The 20744-nt window shown below is 46.4% G+C and overlaps 1 protein-coding gene across 1 annotated transcript in view; it reads left to right on the top strand.

Annotated features, from left to right (window-relative positions):
- The window catches only part of acat1 (acetyl-CoA acetyltransferase 1), an 86939-nt gene extending 66852 nt beyond the window's left edge, over nucleotides 1-20087 (top strand). The window contains exons 9-12 of the mRNA XM_072476786.1: nucleotides 1956-2069; nucleotides 4534-4598; nucleotides 7847-8004; nucleotides 19745-20087. Of these exons, the coding sequence (XP_072332887.1) occupies nucleotides 1956-2069; nucleotides 4534-4598; nucleotides 7847-8004; nucleotides 19745-19865 (458 nt within the window). The 3' untranslated portion in view covers nucleotides 19866-20087. The remainder of the gene's footprint in view (nucleotides 1-1955; nucleotides 2070-4533; nucleotides 4599-7846; nucleotides 8005-19744) is intronic.
- The last annotated feature ends 657 nt before the right edge of the window (nucleotides 20088-20744 follow it).

Consider the following 20744-nt stretch of genomic DNA (forward strand, 5'->3'; position numbering starts at 1 on the left):
CTCCTGCCGAATTTTAGTATAGTTGGCCATCCCCCAATTTAGCACTCTTCCTTTAGGACCACTTTCGTCTTTGTCCATGAGTATTCTAAAACTTACAGAATTGTGATCAGTATTCCCAAAGTAATCCCTGACTGAAACTTCAACCACCTGGCCGGGCTCATTCCCAACACCAGGTCCAGTATGGCCCCTTCCCGAGTTGGACTATTTACATATTGCTTTAGAAAACCCTCCTGGATGCTCCTTACAAATTCTGCTCCATCTAGACCTGACACTAAGTGTATCCCAGTCAATGTTGGGAAAATTAAAATCTCCTATCACCACCACCCTGTTGCTCCTACATCTTTCCATAATCTGTTTACATATTTGTACCTCTATCTCACGCTTGCTGTTGGGAGGTCTGTAGTAAGCCCCAACATTGTTACTGCACCCTTCCTATTTCTGAGCTCTGTCCATATCGCTTCACTGCTCGAGTCCTCCATAGTGCCCTCCTTCAGCACAGCTGTGATATCCTCGCTGACCAGTAGTGCAACTCCTCCACCCCTTTTACCTCCCTCTCTATCCCACCTGAAGCATCGATATCCTGGGATATTTAGTTGCCAATAATGCCCTTCCCTCAACCAAGTCTCAGTCATAGCAATAACATCATACTTCCAGGTACTAATCCAAGCCCTAAGTTCATCTGCCTTACCTACTACACTTCTTGCATTAAAACAAATGCACCTCAGACCACCAGTACCTTTGCGTTCATCATCTGCTCCCTGCCTATTTTTCCCCTTAGTCACGCTGACTTCATGATCTAGTTCCTTACAGGCTTTAATTACTACCTCCTTACTGTCCACTAACCTCTTCATTTGCTTCCCAGCCCCCTGCCACATTAGTTTAAACCCTCCCCTTGATTGCAGGATTTATCATAGAATTTACAGTGCAGAAGGAGATCATTCGGCCCATCGAGTCTGCACCGGCTCTTGGAAAGAGCACCCTACCCAAGGTCAACACCTCCACCCTATCCCCATAACCCAGTAACCCCACCCAACACTAAGGGCAATTTTGGACACTAAGGGCAATTTATCATGGCCAATCCACCTAACCTGCACATCTTTGGACTGTGGGAGGAAACCAGAGCACCCGGAGGAAACCCACGCATACACGGGGAGGATGTGCAGACCCACACAGACAGTGACCCAAGCCGGAATCGCACCTGGGACCCTGGAGCTGTGAAGCAATTGTGCTTTCCACAATGCTACCGCAGGATGTGACAAGTGGAGTCCTGAAGGGGTCTGCTTTGGGACCTCAACCTTTTACAATTTATTTGGAGGACTTTGGTAAGGGGAGGAAAGACATAGTAGCTAAATTAATGGCACAAAGATAGGTAGGAAATAATGTTGTGAAGAGGGCATAAGGAGTTTATAGTAAGTTGAGGTCATAGCCACAAATCTGGCAGATGGAGCATAATGTGGATATATGTGAAGTTGTTCACTTTGGCATGAAGAAAAGCAAAGTATTACTTAAGTGGAGAAGCACAGCAAAATTGAGGTACAGAGGGACCTAGGTGTTCGAGTATATGAATCACAGAAAGTTAGCATGCAGTTACAGCCCATAATCAAGAAGACTAATGGAATGTTACCCTTTATTATGAGAGGAATTGAATGTAAAAGTAAGAATGTTTTGCTTCAGTTTGCATTGCATTGGTGAGACCACAAAACAAAATGGCAAAATCTCAACATGCATTTCTCAGGCACAGGATGGTCAATATTTTGGGGATTGTAATAAAGAAATTCTACAAAATATTAATATTTATGTATTGAAAACGTTTGTGTTCTATCCAATGTACAAGGGGTTTTAATGTGTTTAAAATGTTTTTTTCAAATGTGTCTAAACTTTTCTCGCTGAAAACTGGCTTAATGTTCCAATACCCATACCATTTAAACTACATATTGGTTGAATTTGTTTTTCAGGTACAATAACAGCTGCCAATGCAAGTACCTTAAATGATGGAGCAGCTGCTTTAGTACTGATGACTGCAGAGGCTGCTAAAAGACTAAATGTTACACCATTGGCAAGGATTGTAGGTGTGCAACAAGTACTGGTTAAATATATTTTAAACTACAAATATTGTTTGTAGTATGAATGCTGCAGAGAAGTGCAGCAATCATGAGTGGGAATGGCAGCCATATTTAATTTGAAGCAGTAATACCTGTTTGTGACAGCGTAGCTCTTCACACAAAAATATTTAAATAATTTAATGAAAAATAGAGATTCTTTTCTAAAATAGGCAGTAGCGGAATTATTCAAAAATAAATAAGGTTTGAAAACACAAGTTGAGTGGTTAGCACTGCTGCCTCATGGCGCCGAGGATCCGGGTTCGATCCCGGGTCACTGTCCATGTGGTGTTTGCACATTCTCCCCGTGTCTGTGTGGGTCTCCTGCGCGTCTCCCATCCCACACACAACCCAAAAGATGTGCAGGGTAGGTGGATTGGCCACGCTAAATTGTCCCTTAATTGGAAATAAAAAGAATTGGATACTCTAAATTTATTTTTAAAAAGAAAACACAAGTTGGTGTGGTGCGATAGAACTGAAGTGTGAAGTGATTCATTTTGGTAGGAAGAATATGAAGAGATAATATAAAATAAAGGGTACCATTCTAAACTAGATGCAGGATCAGAGGAATCTTGCTGTATATAAATCATTGAAAGTGGCAGGAGAGATTAAAAGAGTGGTTAATAAAGTAAACGGCAATCTAGGCTTTATTAATGGGGACATAAAATACAGAAGTGAAGCAGTTATGTTGAACTCTTATAGTGGCACAGTGGTTAGCACCGCTGCCTCACATCACCAGACTTGAAAATGGATGTGGCATTCGAGAGATTGCAGGAAAGATGAATGAAAATAGTTCCAAGAATAAGAAACTTCAGTTACTTGGAACGACTGGAGAATTTGGGGCTGTTTTCTTTGGAAAAGAAAAGATTGAGATATTTGATTGAGGTATTCAAAATCATGAGGAGTCTGGGCAGAGCAAATAGGCCAAAACTGTTACCATTAGTGGAAGGGTCGAGTACCAGAGGGCACAGATTTAAGGTAATTGGCAAAATAAGCAATGAGTGGCAATAGACTAATTTCTCCTTCGGAGAATCAACTGGATTCCACTTGCTGCCTTCCACAGATGAGATGGTCAAGAATGGCAGCTTGCCATCTAACAAAAAAATGTTGGAAACCCATCTGCCAATATTTGTTTCTACATCTTGTAAACCGGCATCCTGAAGCTATGTCAAGTAAAACAGCTATTATGTACTTACATTTTTAAAGTATTTGCAGGAATGGGGAAGGAGGTGGTGCTATTTTCATTGGGGCTTCTGGAAAGATTGGGCTGGGCATTTTGACCTGGTTACACTGTTTTTTCAGCATAGTTTACCCAAGGTCATCCAAACTAATGCAAAAGATTGAGGTAATTCAAATCCAAATCAAACTTTTGTGAGTTTAAAAAAAAAGAAATGTGTGCCGGAATCCGTCCAATGTACTAAATTGACCAAGGCCCCAGATCATAATCATCACCATAGTGATTTTCTACGAAATTAGCTTGTTTGTTGGATCTTCAATTCTTCAGGTGCAAGAATGTTAAAAAGCACCTCTTTAAAATGCTTTTAAATTATTTTTTGATTTAATTCACGGGTGTGAACCAATGAAACAGTAAATGGTTCTGTGTAGATTTAATATTTGTCATTTAAAATCAGATTACTCGGCACCAAATAAAAAGTTTATTTTTTGTGATAAACCCATTTTCAGCTGCTTTTTAAAACAGAACCTGGGGCGTCATTCACCGCCGGCGGGAGTCTCCGTTTTGCCGGCGCCGGGGGGATTCCCGACGGCGTGGGGCTGCCCCACAATGGGAAACCCCATTGACCGGCCGGTGTTACGGAGACTCCCGCCGGCCGGTCGGGGCAGAAATGTGGCGGGGCGGGTAGGAGAATTTCGCCCCAGATTACCACACTCCAAGTTATTGGAATTGTTTTGAAACAAAAAGAAGTTAATTCTAAACACGGCTCAATTACTCTGGTTCACGGGAGATCTTGGGTTGGATTCTCCGCTATGCTGTGCCACATTTCTGCCTCGACCCGCCGGCGGGATTCTCCGTTCTGCCGGCTGGTCAATGGGGTTTCCCATTGTTGGGCAGCCTCACGCCGGCAAAATGGAGCATGGCGCCGACAAAACAGAGCATCCCGCTGGTGGAGAATGCCCTTGTTTGCCGACGTCCAAATGGATTGCAACAGACTTGAGCACAATGCGTCTGAAAACTAGCATAACTTTGGTGCAGTTTGTGCCTGGGTTTCTCCTGAAGTGACAACTCTACCCCCGGAACTTCCAACTCAGAAATGTTATCAATTTTTAATGGGAAAAGGATGATAACTATGATTGAACAATTTTAACATCCTTTTATTAAACATCAAGTTGTTTCATTGAACTACCTTTGTTCTTTTAGCTGGATCTGGTCTTTGTGGATTGATTTTGTGTCGTAAATCTTGTTTATTCTCTGCAGCTTTTGGAGATGCAGCAGTTGATCCAATTGACTTTCCAATTGCTCCTGCTTTTGCGATACCAAAGGTAGATATGTAATATACTGTAGATGTTTATGCATAAGTCAACCGGTGAATCTTCCAAAAATGTAAATCGATTTATACGCAAATTAGAAGATATGATTGCTGGTGTGGGTGAGAGTGGCCACCATTTTGAATTGTGGGAAAAAAAACATTCAATTAATGTGGCAGTTTTTGAATAAATCTGTTCTGCAAGATGCCTTTAATCACAGTGAAAATCTTTTAAAATCTGTCAAATTCATTGTCTTTGGCATCCACGCAGAGTTCATCAAATGAATTGAGTCACTTTTGCTATTCCACCAATGTATGGATCAGATGTGGTGCTTTCGGTTTCAGATTCATCTCTCCACAATAAATCATCTTGATTCTCCATTCATTAAATTGGATATTCCACATTTTTGAACGATCTGATGACAGTTTCTGCACTAATATGATTTGTGGCGAAACCTTACAAAATGGCAGATGCAGCAGGGCACACATTTCCACTCTTTGTAAAGGATTTTTCTATGTTCACTATCTATACCATTTGAGAACATGATCCTTGAATGGCTTGTTGAAGCAAGCATCCAAAGGTTGAACTACAGACATTAGTTCCCCTGGTATAACTACAATGTGAGTGTTATTTCATTAAGAGGCACCTCTTGATATCATCAGTTACATGGGATCTGAACATGGCCTACATAAGGAATGCAGCTTAGTGTAGGACATCAAGACACGTATTCAATTTATGTTTGAAAATTGCCATAGGCTTTAATTTTGTCCCATTGGTTGGTACCATAGTGTCTAATACCACTGTGAATCTTGTCTTCACGCATCCTGTCATTTTGACTGGAACAATTTTCGAACCTTTGCATCCCACAGTTCAGTTGCTGGCCATTTGGAATTCATGGGTGGTTCATCTATGTTTCCAGTGTGGCATAATGGATAGTTTCACTGTCTGATGAATCATTGGAAATTGGTAATTTTGGAATGAGGTCTTTTAGTAGTCTCTGAGCCATCTTGACCTTCTGTAACACTGGACACTTTTTCCCATTTTGCCCACTTAATTACTATTCTGATGATCTTCAAAGACCCATTCTGATAGTGGCTGATTCCTGTTCTGATGGCACATTTGGTCTTGAGCATCTTCAGAGTGAATTCCGTCTTCCATTCTCACTAACAACAAATTCCCTTGGTGCAGCACAATTATTTGATGAGTTAGAAAATGTTCTGAATTTTAGCTTGAAACCCAGTTTAAAACTTCATTTGTTTTGTTGGAAGACTCCCTTCTGTTCATAATTCACCTTGTGGGATCTACTATGTGGGCGTCTTAAACTCCCGCATATCTTCACAACACAGCCTGTATCGGCTGCTCGATCCCTTGCACCCAGTAGTTATGTGGTATGTAAAACTTGCATTTGTGGGGTAAAATGTTGAGGCCGAATACTAATGCTAGTATAGCATGTTGTGACTGAAAAGGGGGTTAAAAAAAAAACATGATTTTTGGACCAGAAAAATTAGGTTGTCATCCTTTGTTGGTCAACATATACCCCACAATCTACAATAATAATAAAAATAGGATAAGGGAGGGTAAGTTATATAGGGGAGGGTATAGTTATATCTCACCTGATGAAGGAGCTACTCTCCGAAAGCTAGTGATTCCAAAGACACCTGTTAGACTTTAACCTGATGTTGTAAGACTTCTTACTGTGCCCACCCCAGTGCAACGCCGGCATCTCCACATCAAGTTATATCTGGGAATAGGGCAGCATAGATTGTGGTATTGACGTACAACTTTAGGACCTGGCGTTCAAATCCAGCCAGAAGTGTGGGATGAAAGTTGTCTCTTGACTACTGGCTGTAAGGGTTTGTGATAAAAATGAATCTGGGCAGGGTTAGTCTGGTTCTGACTGAGCATGGTCCTTAATGCAGCACTAGTTGGCAACTTAATTGTTCATCAGCCATAGCTCAGTTGGTAGCAATCATCCAAGTTAGAACATTTTAGTTTTGAGTCCCATGCCATAACTTGAGCACGAAAATCAAAGCTGATACACCAGCACTAAAGGCATTTTGCACTGTCGTAAGTGCTATCTTTCGAATGAAACATTAAACAGAAGCTTTGTCTACCCTCTCATGGTTGAAAAGAAAATCCTATGGTACTATTTTAAAATGGTGTCATAGAATCATCGGCCCATCGGGTCTGCACCGGCCCTTACAAAGAGCACCCTACTGAAGCCCACGTATCTATCCCATCCCCGTAACCCAGTAACCCCCACTTAATATTTATTAGACGCCAAGGGCAATTTAGCATGGCCAATCCACCTAACCCGCCACCTCTTTGGACTGTGGGAGGAAACCGGAGCACCCAGAGGAAACCCACGTAGACACGGGGAGAAAGTGCAGACTTTGCACAGACAGTGACCCAAGCCGGGAATCGAACCTGGGACCCTGGAGCTGTGAAGCAACTGTGCTAACCACCATGCTACCATCCTGGCCAACATTTATCTCTCAACTAACTTAACAAAATAGATTATTCGTTCATTATCACATTTCCATTTTGGGAGCTTGGTGTTCGCAATTTAACTGTTGTGTCTCCTACATTACAACATTGACTACATTTCAAAAGTGCTTTATTGGCTGTAAAGTGCTTTGGGATGTGCTGTGGTCATGAAATGTGATATATAAATGCAAATGTTTAAACTCTCACTTAAAGCCCAAAGGATGGCTGATGTGAAAAATGGAGAGGAAAAACGACACATGGTATTTTGAGCTGTCCATGCACTGGTGATGTTGTGAACCATGCAATATGTCGGATGACCTCTCTATGATGTATCACATTTGGGGATACAATTTTCAATAGGAAGACCATGGAAAGGTGGGAATATCTAGAAAAAACTAGTCTACAAACCAGAAAATCATCTCTCTGGTAGAAACTGGCAATATTTTCCTAGCAAATCTAAGGTTAGTGGGAAAACTAACAAGCAAATCAAGATGGCCCACAACCTTCTCTGTGTATAACGAAGGGTGACAAATAAATAATTTATAAAAATTGATCGCTTCTTATCTTAAGTAATTAACTTCTCTACCTTTATAAAAGTCTGGAGATTCAGATCATCGCCGTTTTAGGTTTTATTAAGACATCAAACCTATTTATTTGATTCAACATGTGAATTGCTTAATAGTCTACTAAGTATTGTGCACAGAAACTAGATTAACTTGCCTAACAGGCTGAATCAATCAATGAATGTGCAATTAATGTCTCTTTTTTTAAATTAGCTCCTTTCAACAACTGGCATCAAGAAGGAAGATATTACAATGTGGGAGATTAATGAAGCTTTCAGCATTGTTGTTCTGGCTAACATTAAAATGTTAGAGATTGATCCTCAAAAAGTTAACATCAATGGTGGAGCAGTTTCTCTAGGTCATCCCATTGGGTAAGTAGATATCTTGAACCATGACTAATTTTTGCTTGATAATGTTGCTCCAGCCATGCAAGGCCATCCTGATACCTTGGCCAAGTGCCTATTTTTTCAAGTAGGAGAGTAGATGCACATTTAGCCATTCAGCTCAGGAGACATTACAGCGAAACACTTCAAAACAAAGAACAAAGAACAAAGAAATGTACAGCACAGGAACAGGCCCTTCGGCCCTCCAAGCCCGTGCCGACCATGCTGCCCGACTAAACTACAATCTTCTACACTTCCTGGGTCCGTATCCTTCTATTCCCATCCTATTCATATATTTGTCAAGATGCCCCTTAAATGTTCCTATCGTCCCTGCTTCCACTACCTCCTCCGGTAGCGAGTTCCAGGCACCCACTACCCTCTGCGTAAAAAAACTTGCCTCGTACATCTACTCTAAACCTTGCCCCTCTCACCTTAAACCTATGCCCCCTAGTAATTGACCCCTCTACCCTGGGGAAAAGCCTCTGACTATCCACTCTGTCTATGCCCCTCATAATTTTGTATACCTCTATCAGGTCTCCCCTCAACCTCCTTCGTTCCAGTGAGAACAAACCGAGTTTATTCAATCGCTCCTCATAGCTAATGCCCTCCATACCAGGCAACATTCTGGTAAATCTCTTCTGCACCCTCTCTAAAGCCTCCACATCCTTCTGGTAGTGTGGCGACCAGAATTGAACACTCTACTCCAAGTGTGGCCTAACTAAGGTTCTATACAGCTGCAACATGACTTGCCAATTCTTATACTCAATGCCCCGGCCAATGAAGGCAAGCATGCCGTATGCCTTCTTGACTACCTTCTCCACCTGTGTTGCCCCTTTCAATGACCTGTGGACCTGTACTCCTAGATCTCTTTGACTTTCAATACTCTTGAGGGTTCTACCATTCACTGTATATTCCCTACCTGCATTAGACCTTCCAAAATGCATTACCTCACATTTGTCCGGATTAAACTCCATCTGCCATCTCTCCGCCCAAGTCTCCAGACAATCTAAATCCTGCTGTATCCTCAGACAGTCCTCATCGCTATCCGCAATTCCACCAACCTTTGTGTCGTCTGCAAACTTACTAATCAGACCAGTTACATTTTCCTCCAAATCATTTATATATACTACAAAGAGCAAAGGTCCCAGCACTGATCCCTGTGGAACACCACTGGTCACAGCCCTCCAATTAGAAAAGCATCCCTCCATTGCTACTCTCTGCCTTCTATGGCCTAGCCAGTTCTGTATCCACCTTGCCAGCTCACCCCTGATCCCGTGTGACTTCACCTTTTGTACTAGTCTACCATGAGGGACCTTGTCAAAGGCCTTACTGAAGTCCATATAGACAACATCTACTGCCCTACCTGCATCAATCATCTTAGTGACCTCCTCAAAAAACTCTATCAAGTTAGTGAGACACGACCTCCCCTTCACAAAACCGTGCTGCCTCTCACTAATACGTCCATTTGCTTCCAAATGGGAGTAGATCCTGTCTCGAAGAATTTTCTCCAGTAATTTCCCCACCACTGAAGTAAGGCTCACCGGCCTGTAGTTCCCGGGATTATCCTTGCTACCCTTCTTAAACAGAGGAACAACATTGGCTATTCTCCAGTCCTCCGGGACATCCCCTGAAGACAGCGAGGATCCAAAGATTTCTGTCAAGGCCTCAGCAATTTCCTCTCCAGCCTCCTTCAGTATTCTGGGGTAGATCCCATCAGGCCCTGGGGACTTATTTCATAGAATTTACAGTGCAGAAGGAGGCCATTCGGCCCATCGAGTCTGCACCGGCTCTTGGAAAGAGCACCCTACCCAAGCCCACACCACCCTATCCCCATAACCCAGTAACCCCACTCAACCAACACTAAGGGCAATTTTGGACACTAAGGGCAATTTAGCATGGCCAATCCACCTAACCTGCACATCTTTGGACTGTGGGAGGAAACCGGAGCACCCGGAGGAAACCCACGCACACACGGGGAGAACGTGCAGACTCCGCACAGACAGTGACCCAAGCCGGGAATCGAACCTGGGACCCTGGAGCTGTGAAGCAATTGCGCTAACCACTATGCTACCGTGCTGCCCTATCTGTATTATCTACCTTAATATTTTTTAAGACACCCAACACCTCGTCTTTTTGGATCACAATGTGACCCAGGCTATCTACACCCCCTTCTCCAGACTCAACATCTACCAATTCCTTCTCTTTGGTGAATACTGATGCAAAGTATTCATTTAGTACCTCGCCCATTTCCTCTGGCTCCACACATAGATTCCCTTGCCTATCCTTCAGTGGGCCAACCCTTTCCCTGGCTACCCTCTTGCTTTTTATGTACGTGTAAAAAGCCTTGGGATTTTCCTTAACCCTATTTGCCAATGACTTTTCGTGACCCCTTCTAGCCCTCCTGACTCCTTGCTTAAGTTCCTTCCTACTTTCCTTATATTCCACGCAGGCTTCGTCTGTTCCCAGCCTTTTAGCCCTGACAAATGCCTCCTTTTTCTTTTTGACGAGGCCTACAATATCACTCGTCATCCAAGGTTCCCGAAAATTGCCGTATTTATCTTTCTTCCTCACAGGAACATGCCGGTCCTGTATTCCTTTCAACTGCCACTTGAAAGCCTCCCACATGTCAGATGTTGATTTGCCCTCAAACATCCGCCCCCAATCTATGTTCTTCAGTTCCCGCCTAATATTGTTATAATTAGCCTTCCCCCAATTTAGCACATTCATCCTCGGACCACTCTTATCCTTGTCCACCAGTACTTTAAAACTTACTGAATTGTGGTCACTGTTACAGAAATGCTCCCCTACTGAAACATCTACCACCTGGCCGGGCTCATTCCCCAATACCAGGTCCAGTACCGCCCCTTCCCTAGTTGGACTGTCTACATATTGTTTTAAGAAGCCCTCCTGGATGCTCCTTACAAACTCCGCCCCGTCTAAGCCCCTGGCACTAAGTGAGTCCCAGTCAATATTGGGGAAGTTGAAGTCTCCCATCACCACAACCCTGTTGTTTTTACTCTTTTCCAAAATCTGTCTACCTATCTGCTCCTCTATCTCCCGCTGGCTGTTGGGAGGCCTGTAGTATACCCCCAACATTGTGACTGCACCCTTCTTATTCCTGATCTCTACCCATATAGCCTCACTGCCCTCTGAGGTGTCCTCTCGCAGTACAGCTGTGATATTCTCCCGAACAAGTAGCGCAACTCCGCCTCCCCTTTTACATCCCCCTGTATCCCGCCTGAAACATCTAAATCCTGGAACGTTTAGCTGCCAATCCTGCCCTTCCCTCAACCAGGTCTCTGTAATGGCAACAACATCATAGTTCCAAGTACTAATCCAAGCTCTAAGTTCATCTGCCTTACCCGTAATGCTCCTTGCATTAAAACATATGCACTTCAGGCCACCAGACCCGCTGTGTTCAGCAACTTCTCCCCGTCTGCTCTGCCTCAGAGCCACACTGTCCCTATTCCCTAGTTCTCCCTCAATGCTCTCACCTTCTGACCTATTGCTCCCGTGCCCACCCCCCTGCCATACTAGTTTAAACCCTCCCGTGTGACACTAGCAAACTTCGCGGCCAGGATATTTATGCCTCTCCGGTTTAGATGCAACCCGTCCTTCTTATACAGGTCACACCTGCCCCGGAAGAGCTCCCAGTGGTCCAGATAATGGAAACCCTCCCTCCTACACCAGCTGTTTAGCCACGTGTTTATCTGCTCTATCTTCCTATTTCTAGCCTCACTGGCACGTGGCAAAGGGAGTAATCCCGAGATTACAACCCTCGAGGTCCTGTCTTTTAACTTTCTGCCTAGCTCCCTGAACTCCTGCTGCAGGACCTCATGCCCCTTCCTGCCTACGTCGTTAGTACCAATATGTACAACGACCTCTGCCTGTTGGCCCTCCCCCTTCAGGATTCCCTCTACCCGTTCGGAGACATCCTGGACCCTGGCACCAGGGAGGCAACATACCATCCTGGAGTCTCTTTCACGTCCACAGAAGCGCCTATCTGTGCCCCTGACTATAGAGTCCCCTATTACTATTACTCTTCTGCGCTTTGACCCTCCCTTCTGAACATCAGAGCCAGCCGTGGTGCCACTGCTCTGGCTGCTGCTGTTTTCCCCTGATAGGCTATCCCCCCCGACAGTATCCATAGGGGTATATCTGTTCGAGAGGGAGACAACCACAGGGGATTCCTGCACTGACTGTCTGCCCTTTCTGGTGGTCACCCATTTCTCTGCCTGCACCTTGGGTGTGACCACATTTACATAACTGCGATCTATGACGCTTTCCGCCACCTGCATGCTCCTAAGTGCATCCAATTGCTGCTCCAACCGAACCATGAGGTCTGTGAGGCGCTCCAGTTGGGTGCACTTTCTGCAGATGAAGCCATCCGGGACGCTGGAAGCCTCCCGGACCTGCCACATCTCACAGTCAGAGCACAGCACCCCTCTAACTGACATTGCATCAATTAATTAAAATTAAAATTAAAATTTGTCTTTTTTAAAAAATATTTTTAAAAAAATTTCAAAGTTACTGTCAACTATCTGTTTCCTAGCACTAGATTTCTAATAGAAATGCGATAGCTAACTATAACACGCTCCGATCTCTGGCTTAGATATCCCTCTAAATTATAATTAAGTTACTATGTTTAATTAGTTACCAAATACTCACAAAATTTTTAAAATTTAGGGTAGAATCCCAACCAGCCACTCTGGCCACAGCTTTTCTGTGATGTCACTTTAGTTTCCCCCCGACACACACAATTTGAAAAAAGGTATAAAAGTGAAAATAAGTAAAAATCACTTACTTACCTTCTTACCTTCTGAGTGTCTTAGATGTTCTCAGGTTCTCTCGCTGACAGAGACTGCTCCTCCACCTCCGAACCTTGACCTGCACAATGCTAATAATATAATATGGCACTTACCTTACACCAATGGGTCTTATTATTAGGTTAGAGGAGGAGGGCGGGTGGGAGACACTACATGTGTAGTGTCTCGGGTTTCCTCTCCACCAGAATTTATTGGTTGGGGGGGGGACTTCCCAGAGGTCCGGGGGTCGAACTTCCGGTTCCCGCCTTATATAAAAACAAATAAAACAGAAAAGAAGAACAGACACGGGACCAGGTAAGGCTTTTTAAAGTAAGTACTCACCTCCAAGAGGGCCCCTGCGCACCGCTGCCGCCGAAATCCAAAGGGCTGCTCCTGTAAAGGCAAGGCTTTTTAAAGTAAGTACTCACCTCCCAGAAGGCCCCTGCGCACCGCTGCCGCCGAAATCCAAAGGGCTGCTCCTGTAAAGGTAAGAGTTTTTAAATTCACTACTCACCTCCCAGAGGGCCCCTGCGCACCGCTGCCGCCGAAATCCAAAGGGCTGCTCCTGTAAAGGTAAGAGTTTTTAAATTCACTACTCACCTCCCAGAGGGCCCCTGCGCACCGCTGCCGCCGAAATCCAAACACTGAGGTACTAAGGAATTCTGAAATGGTGACTATTATTTAGACCGCAAAATGCACGTTGAATATTACTGGATATCGAGATGGGGCCCTGGTTGATTTTCCTCAGGGGCACTAAAGCCTAAGACAGTGCTCGATTCGACCAAATGGGAACAAAGTCCCATAGTGAGTGCGATTAGCTGCGTGTTTCCCGGCGCTCACAGTGCCGAGAAACACATGGCTATACGACGTGACTTGCATTGTATAACGGGCCTCAACGGGGAACGCACAACTGAGGCCGCACACAGTCCCGTTTTGTACACTGGGAGCTTCGCTCCGAGGCCCCCGAAGTGACCACCCCCCCGCAGTCCAAATGCACTGAGAGGTTCGCTCACCCAAGACCCATGCAGGGCAACCCTGGCCAGATCGTGCATGCAAAAAATGCCAACCTGGCATTGCCAAGGTGCCAGGCTGCCCAGGTAGCACCAGCAGTGCCAGGGCACCACCCTTCCCAAAGGGCATGCAGATGGGGGGCCTCCGATCCGCTGGGAGACTCTCCACAAGTGCTGTTCCGTCTGGTCTGCGTTTGTGGGGACCGGTGCTGAACGGTGCTTGCCCGAGGTGTCCGTGGCGAAGAGGATGAATCCCAAAGTCTCGGGTACCTCGGGAATCTGCACATTAGAGTGAGACTAGCTGTCTCGCTCTAATATGCAGATTTGCCAAAAGGTGATCTTGCCCACAATGGGTGGGAATTAAATTGCAACGTCTCGCGAGATCGTGTTGGATTTCGAGAGGCATTGAGAGCCGGGTAGATCCCGGGAGTGGGGTCTCCGGCTTTTATCGGCCACACTGCATCACGTGCGAGCTGCTTTTCCGGCGCAAGGTGACCATTAGATTGCGCCCAGTGTTCATTCTCCATACAAGACTAATTAGCAAGCTCAATTTTACATATCTGGATCACTTGAGGGTTGAGGATGTTATTTTCTTTTTTGTTTGCATTGTGTCCAACTCCTATGTTCTGTCAGTCCTGCGGTCTGGTTAGGTAATGGAAGCTGTTGAGCATGGAATCGATGCAACAAGCCTTCATAACACAGGATGTACAATTTACCTACGTTATTTCCTAACGAACATTCTACATCAGTAGCCCCTCGAAGGAATTCCTGAATATTTGTCTTTGATTCCATCATTTATTAATGAACTGTGGATTATTTGATCAGTTATTAATTTCATAACCTTCACTTTCATCTCAGCTAGGATTTATTTTTTAAAGAAAGATAAATTGCATTGGACAGGAAAAATATTCTAATCTCATTTGAGGCACGTTAGTTTTGAGTTTGGTGTCATTTAACACCATTTACAAATATGTCTCCGCTCTACGTTTCCTAATGTTTTCACAGTTGACTGACTTTCTCTCAGGTTTTGCTTGTTTAGTATTCTTACATTCAGCTGAGCCATTCGTTCCTATAAAGTAGACCATGGCAATATCCGAAACAGATGTCCCAGTATCTAAATTTTCTCCAAACGAAACAAAAGACATGAACACTTCTCTAACATTTAAAAAAAATGTTTTTATTCAAGATTTTTCCATAATTTTTTACAAAACACTACAATAGAAAATATAATGCAAAGAAGGCAAAACACTGTGCCAGGAAAACACTTAACCCCCTAACCAACTAACAATTTAACAAACAGAAACAAAACAAAGTAGGGCATCCGCCCCTTACAAATAAAATCCCCCCCCCATGCTTGGGGGTTTCGTCTCCCTCCACATTAACAAGAGCCGCCTCCGGGCTACCAAGGACTCTGGCCTCTTTCGGCTCCTGCACTCCCGGATCGTCCCATACCCCAAATATTGCTATCCCCCAGCTCGGCTTCACCAGAGTGTCCAAGACCTTGGACATAGCCTTTGCAAAGCCCTTCCAAAATTCCGTAAGCGCCGGGCATGTCCAGAACATATGGGCATGATTTGCTGGGCTCCCTGAATACCTCACGCACCTGTCCTCTACCCCAAAAAACCTACTCATTCTCGTCCTTGTCATATGCGCCGGGTGCACCACTTTAAACTGAATCAGGCTAAACCTGGCACAAGATGAGGAGGAATTGTCCCTGCCCAGGGCGTAAGCCCACGGGCCCTCATCCAGCTCCTCCTCCCACTTGCCCTTCAGTTCTTCCACCGAGGCCTCCTGCAGCTCCTGGTATATGTCCGATACTTTGCCATCACCCACCCACACCCCCAAGACTACCCTGTCCTGTATCCTCTGGGCAGGCAGCAGCGGAAATTCCCCCACCTGTTTTTTCACAAATGCCCGAACCTGCATGTACCTAAAGGTATTCCCCGGGGGTAGCCCAAATTTCTCCTCGAGCGCCCTCAGACTGGCAAAAGTCCCATCGATAAACAAATCCCCCATCTTTGATTCCCGCCCTGTGTCAGCCTAGGAACCCACCGTCTATCCTATCTGGAACGAACCTGTGGTTGTTCCGTATCGGGGTCCAAACTGAGGCCCTACCTACCCCCTATGTCGTCTCCACTGCCCCCAAATCCTCAGTGTCGCCGCCACCACCGGGCTTGTGGTATACCGCGTCGGCGGAAGCGACAACGGTGCGTCACCAGTGCCCCCAAATTAGTATCTATACAGGACGCCGCCCCCTCTCCCTCCATTCCCCATTTCCGAATCATCGACACATTCGCTGCCCAGTAATAGCTGCACAGGTTTGGCAGCGCCAATCCCCCCCCACCCCCCGGCTGTTGCACTCCAAAAACAGTCTCTGAACCTGCGGGGTCTTATTTGCCCACACAAATCCCGTGATACTCCTATTTACCCGCTTGAAAAAGGACTTTGGGATGAGAATGGGCAGGCACTGGAACACAAACAAGAACCTAGGGAGGACCATCATCTTTACGGACTGCACCCTGCCCGCCAGGGAGAGTGGCAACATGTCCCACCTCCTAAAGTCCTCCTCCATCTGACCAACCAGCCGCGCTAAGTTGAGCTTGTGCAAGGCCCCCCCAGCTCTTGGCCACCTGGATGCCCAAGTACCGAAAGCTCCTCTCCACCATCTTGAGCGGTAGCTCCCCCAACCTCTTTTTCTGGCCCCTCGCATGCACCACAAAAAGCTCACTTTTTCCCACATTTAGCTTGTATCCCGAAAAGTCTCCAAAATCCCAAAGAACCTGCATGACCTCCCCCATCCCCTCCATCGGATCTGCAATATACAGAAGCAGGTCATCGCATACAGCGAAACACGGTGCTCCCCCCCTCCAGTTTCTGGACTCCCTCAACGCCATGGCCAGTGGCTCTATCGCCAAGGCAAACAGCAGAGGGGACAAAGGGCACCCCTGCCTTGGTCCACGATATAACCTAAAGTACCCTGACCGCAGCCGGTCCTCCATCCCAATCGGGGCCCCCAGTCCCTCTATCCGCCCTTCCTCCACCTTTGGAAACCTCAGTTGGCCCAGGAACTGCCTCATCCCCTCCCCACCCTCCGGGGGTTCTCACTTATACAGAATACCATAGAAGTCCTTAAAGACCTCGTTTATTTTAGCTGGACTCCGCACCGTGTTCCCCCCTCTTATCTCTAATTCGCCCAATCTCCCTAGCCGCCTCCCTCTTCCGCAGCTGATGCGCCAGCATCTGACTTGCCTTCTCCCCATACTCATACACTGCTCCCTGTACCTTCCTCAACTGGGCCTCAGCCTTCCCCATGGTTATCTAGTCAAACTCCGTTTGGAGGCTCCGGCGCTCCTTCAGCAGCCCCTCCTCTGTTGACTCCGCATACCTCCTATCTACCCTCAGTATCTCCCTCTCCATCCTCTCTCCTCTTTTCCCTGTGGGCCCTGATTGAGATTAACTCCCCCCTGACCACTGTCTTCGACCACTCACCGACACCTCCCCATTATCATTGGCCTCCACATACCTTTGGATGCAACTCCAGATCCGCCCACAGACATCCTCGTCCGCCAGTAGTCCCACGTCCATTCGCCACAGTGGGCGTTTGCGCCTCTCCTCCCCCACCTCCAGCTCCACCCAGTGCGGGGCATGGTCCGAGATCGCAATGGCCGAATACTCCGTCCCCTCCACTCTTGAGATCAGCGCCCTGCTTAGCACGAAAACATTTATCCGCGAGTAAGCCTTGTGTGTACATGGGAGAAGAAGGAAAACTCCCTCTCCCTTGGCCTGGCAAATCTCCATCTGGTCCATGAACCCCCTCAGGACCTTGGCCGCTTACCCGACCTCTACCTAGACCGGTCCAGTCCCGTATTGAAGTACCACCCCCCCCATTACCAAACTACATGACTCCAGATCTGGAATCCGACTCAGCATCCGCTTCATGAACCCTGCATCGTCCCAGTTTGGAGCATACACATTCACGAGCACCACCCGGGCCCCCTGCAGTCTGCCACTCACCATAACATAACGACCCCCTTTATCCACCACAATACCCACCGCCTCAAATGCCACCCGCTTACTCACCAAGATTGCGACCCACCTGTTCTTCGCATCCAGCCCAGAGTGAAAAGCCTACCCCACCCATCCCTTCCTCAGCCTGGTTTGATTCACAATTTTCAGGTGTGTTTCCTGTAGCATGGCTACGTCTGCCTTCACCCGGGCCCTCTTGACCGGCCCATTCAGGCCTCTCACGTTATCAGCCGGATCGGGGGGCTCCCTGCCGCCCCCCCCGCCAACTAGCCATCCCCTTTTTTAGGCCAGCCATGTGCCCGCGCCCCCCGCACCCTCCAGTCCCCCAGGCAGAGGCTCCTCGCCCCGACTCTCCCTCTTACCATCGATTTCCCCCTCAATCAGCACAGCAGCAACCCAGTTCTCTCCCCCCCCCCCCGACCAAGCAACTGCTTAACCCCCCTTACCCCCCCCCCCCCCCCCCACATTGCACTCCCGTAAGCCAGCTGACCCCGGCCGCTCCCGCCTCTGCCTCCCTTTGGATTCCCCATTCAAATCTCCAGCCCCCCCCCACCTAAGTGGGGCAAAGAGAGTCGCCCCGCCCCCATATAAACCAATGCGTACATCGAACAGTACCGCCCCCACCATTTCACCGGAAAAAGCCGCGCTCCCTGCCTGGGCCAATCCCACCCCCTATGACACAGCTCCTCCCAACTGCGACCTCGCCCCAATCCCAGAGGGCCCCAGGCCACCCAAACCCAAGAAAACGCGGGGAAAAACCCCACCCAAACATCGCCCCATCTCCCTCACCCACAACCCTCATAACATACTGCAACCCATTAATTCGAGTCCAACTTCTCGTTTTTGATGAAAGTCCACGCGTCATCCGGCGTATCAAAATGGTGTCCGTCCTGGTATGTGACCCATAGCCTTGCCGGCTGTAACAGCCCGAACTTCACCCCCTTCCCGTGGAGGTCCGCTTTGGCCCGATTGAATCCTGCCCGCTTCTTGGCCAGCTCTGCACTCCAGTCCTGATAAATCCGGATCTCTGTGTTCTCCCACCTGCTGCTCCGCTCCTTCGCCCATCGCAGGACACTCTCCCTGTCGGTGAAACCGTACCACCATAGCCCTCGACGGCTCGTTCGCCGTTGGCTTCCTGGCCAGGACTCTGTGCGCCCCATCCAGCTCCAGGGGCCTCGGCGCCCATCAGTGTACTCAGCATCGTGGCCACATACGCCCCAGCATCCGACCCCTCCCCGCCTTCAGGGAGACCCAGAATCCGCAGGTTCTGTCTCCTTGGCCTATTCTTCAGGTCCTCCTGCCATTTTTTGTGCAGCGCCTCATGCGCTTCCACTCTGACCGCCAGGCCCAGAATCTCGTCCTCATTCTCAGAGGCCTTTCGCTGCACCTCCTTAATCGCCATCCCCTGCATCTTCTGGGTCTCCACCAACCTTTCGATCGACACCTTCATAGGGGCCAACATCTCCCCCTTCAAGTCCGCAAAGCAGCTTCTCAAAAACTCCTGCTGCTCCAGAGACCACTGGGCCTATGCTGCCTGATCACCGCCCGCCGCCATCTTGTTCCTTCGCATCCGTTCTACTCTCTTCTCTGAAGCCACTTTTTTGACCGCTCCGCTCCTGGTCCACTCCATACAGTGCTGGGGGACACCGGGAATCGTCGTCCAAATGCCACTGGAGCTCCTTAAAAGGGCCCAAAATCCGTTATCGGCGGGAGCTGCCGACCGTGCGACCTACCAAGGCATAGCCGCAACCGGAAGTCTTCTCTAACATTTTGATTCTGTTTGGTCTTTCATTATTCTGTGCCGTATGTTCAAAATATTTTCTGCACTTAAAAAAAGAAAAATTTTGGGAGGACATTTATTCCTAATCCATTTTCTTTTAATTTTAGAATGTCTGGAACTAGAATTGTTGGTCACATGGCTCACAATCTAAAGCCTGGAGAATATGGTGTGGCTGGAATCTGTAATGGAGGTGGCGGTGCTTCTTCAATACTAATTCAGCGCTTGTAAAATACCATCCTAAACTATGTCACTTGTGTAATTCAATGGCTAAGCTGTTAAACATTGTCACGGAACAATGATATAAAAACAAACATTGTATAATCGTCTGGGAATGAATATTGGATACAATTTCTGTTAAAATCAGTATTTCTACATTAGTGGCAAATATTACCGATTCGAAGTACAGCAAAAGTAATTTAATAAAGACTTTGAGAAATGTGCCTTTTACAAGTTTTACATTGTACTTCAACCATATTCTGTTAAATGCAGTCTGACTGATCAGTTCAGATGTTTTGTTTCAAAACCTAACTCTTTCCAAACTTAATCATTATGGCCTTCCATCAATTTTAAGAGTATACTTCAACCTAAAGTGAGCTATACAAGATTGACATTTACATTTTTTAAAAATTCACAGCTATATGAAAATAGAGGTTTTCTGTAAATCTATGGCAGTTAAATGAATGACGAGCCTCAAAGTTCAATTTCTGCTTTGCTTTAGAAAAGCAGTATGCCCGATTGTAGAATTCAGCCTCCTGAGTATATTAACAGCAGCATCAATAATAGTTTTCTCATGATCATTTATTGTCCTTTCAAAATATTTACTTCAAATAAAATGGTATCTGCAAAACTCTGGTGAGTTACTTGAAGTTAAAGGTATGGGAGCAGTGTAGGATAAATGCAACATTTTCTCATCATTTTGCTTACAGAAAATGTTTTAACAGAGATGAATTTCAACTAATTGGAAGTAAATTTCTTCCACTGGTTGTTTATTACAAGCGTGCCTTGTACCTGAGCAATATTTACCATTGTATAGTTATTTACATTCTTACAATGTTTGCTACCACCCCTATCTGTTTGCAGCCTGAAATATTTTACGATCCATAATAT

Source organism: Scyliorhinus torazame, chromosome 15, assembly GCF_047496885.1.
Source record: "Scyliorhinus torazame isolate Kashiwa2021f chromosome 15, sScyTor2.1, whole genome shotgun sequence".
Taxonomy (NCBI): domain Eukaryota; kingdom Metazoa; phylum Chordata; class Chondrichthyes; order Carcharhiniformes; family Scyliorhinidae; genus Scyliorhinus; species Scyliorhinus torazame.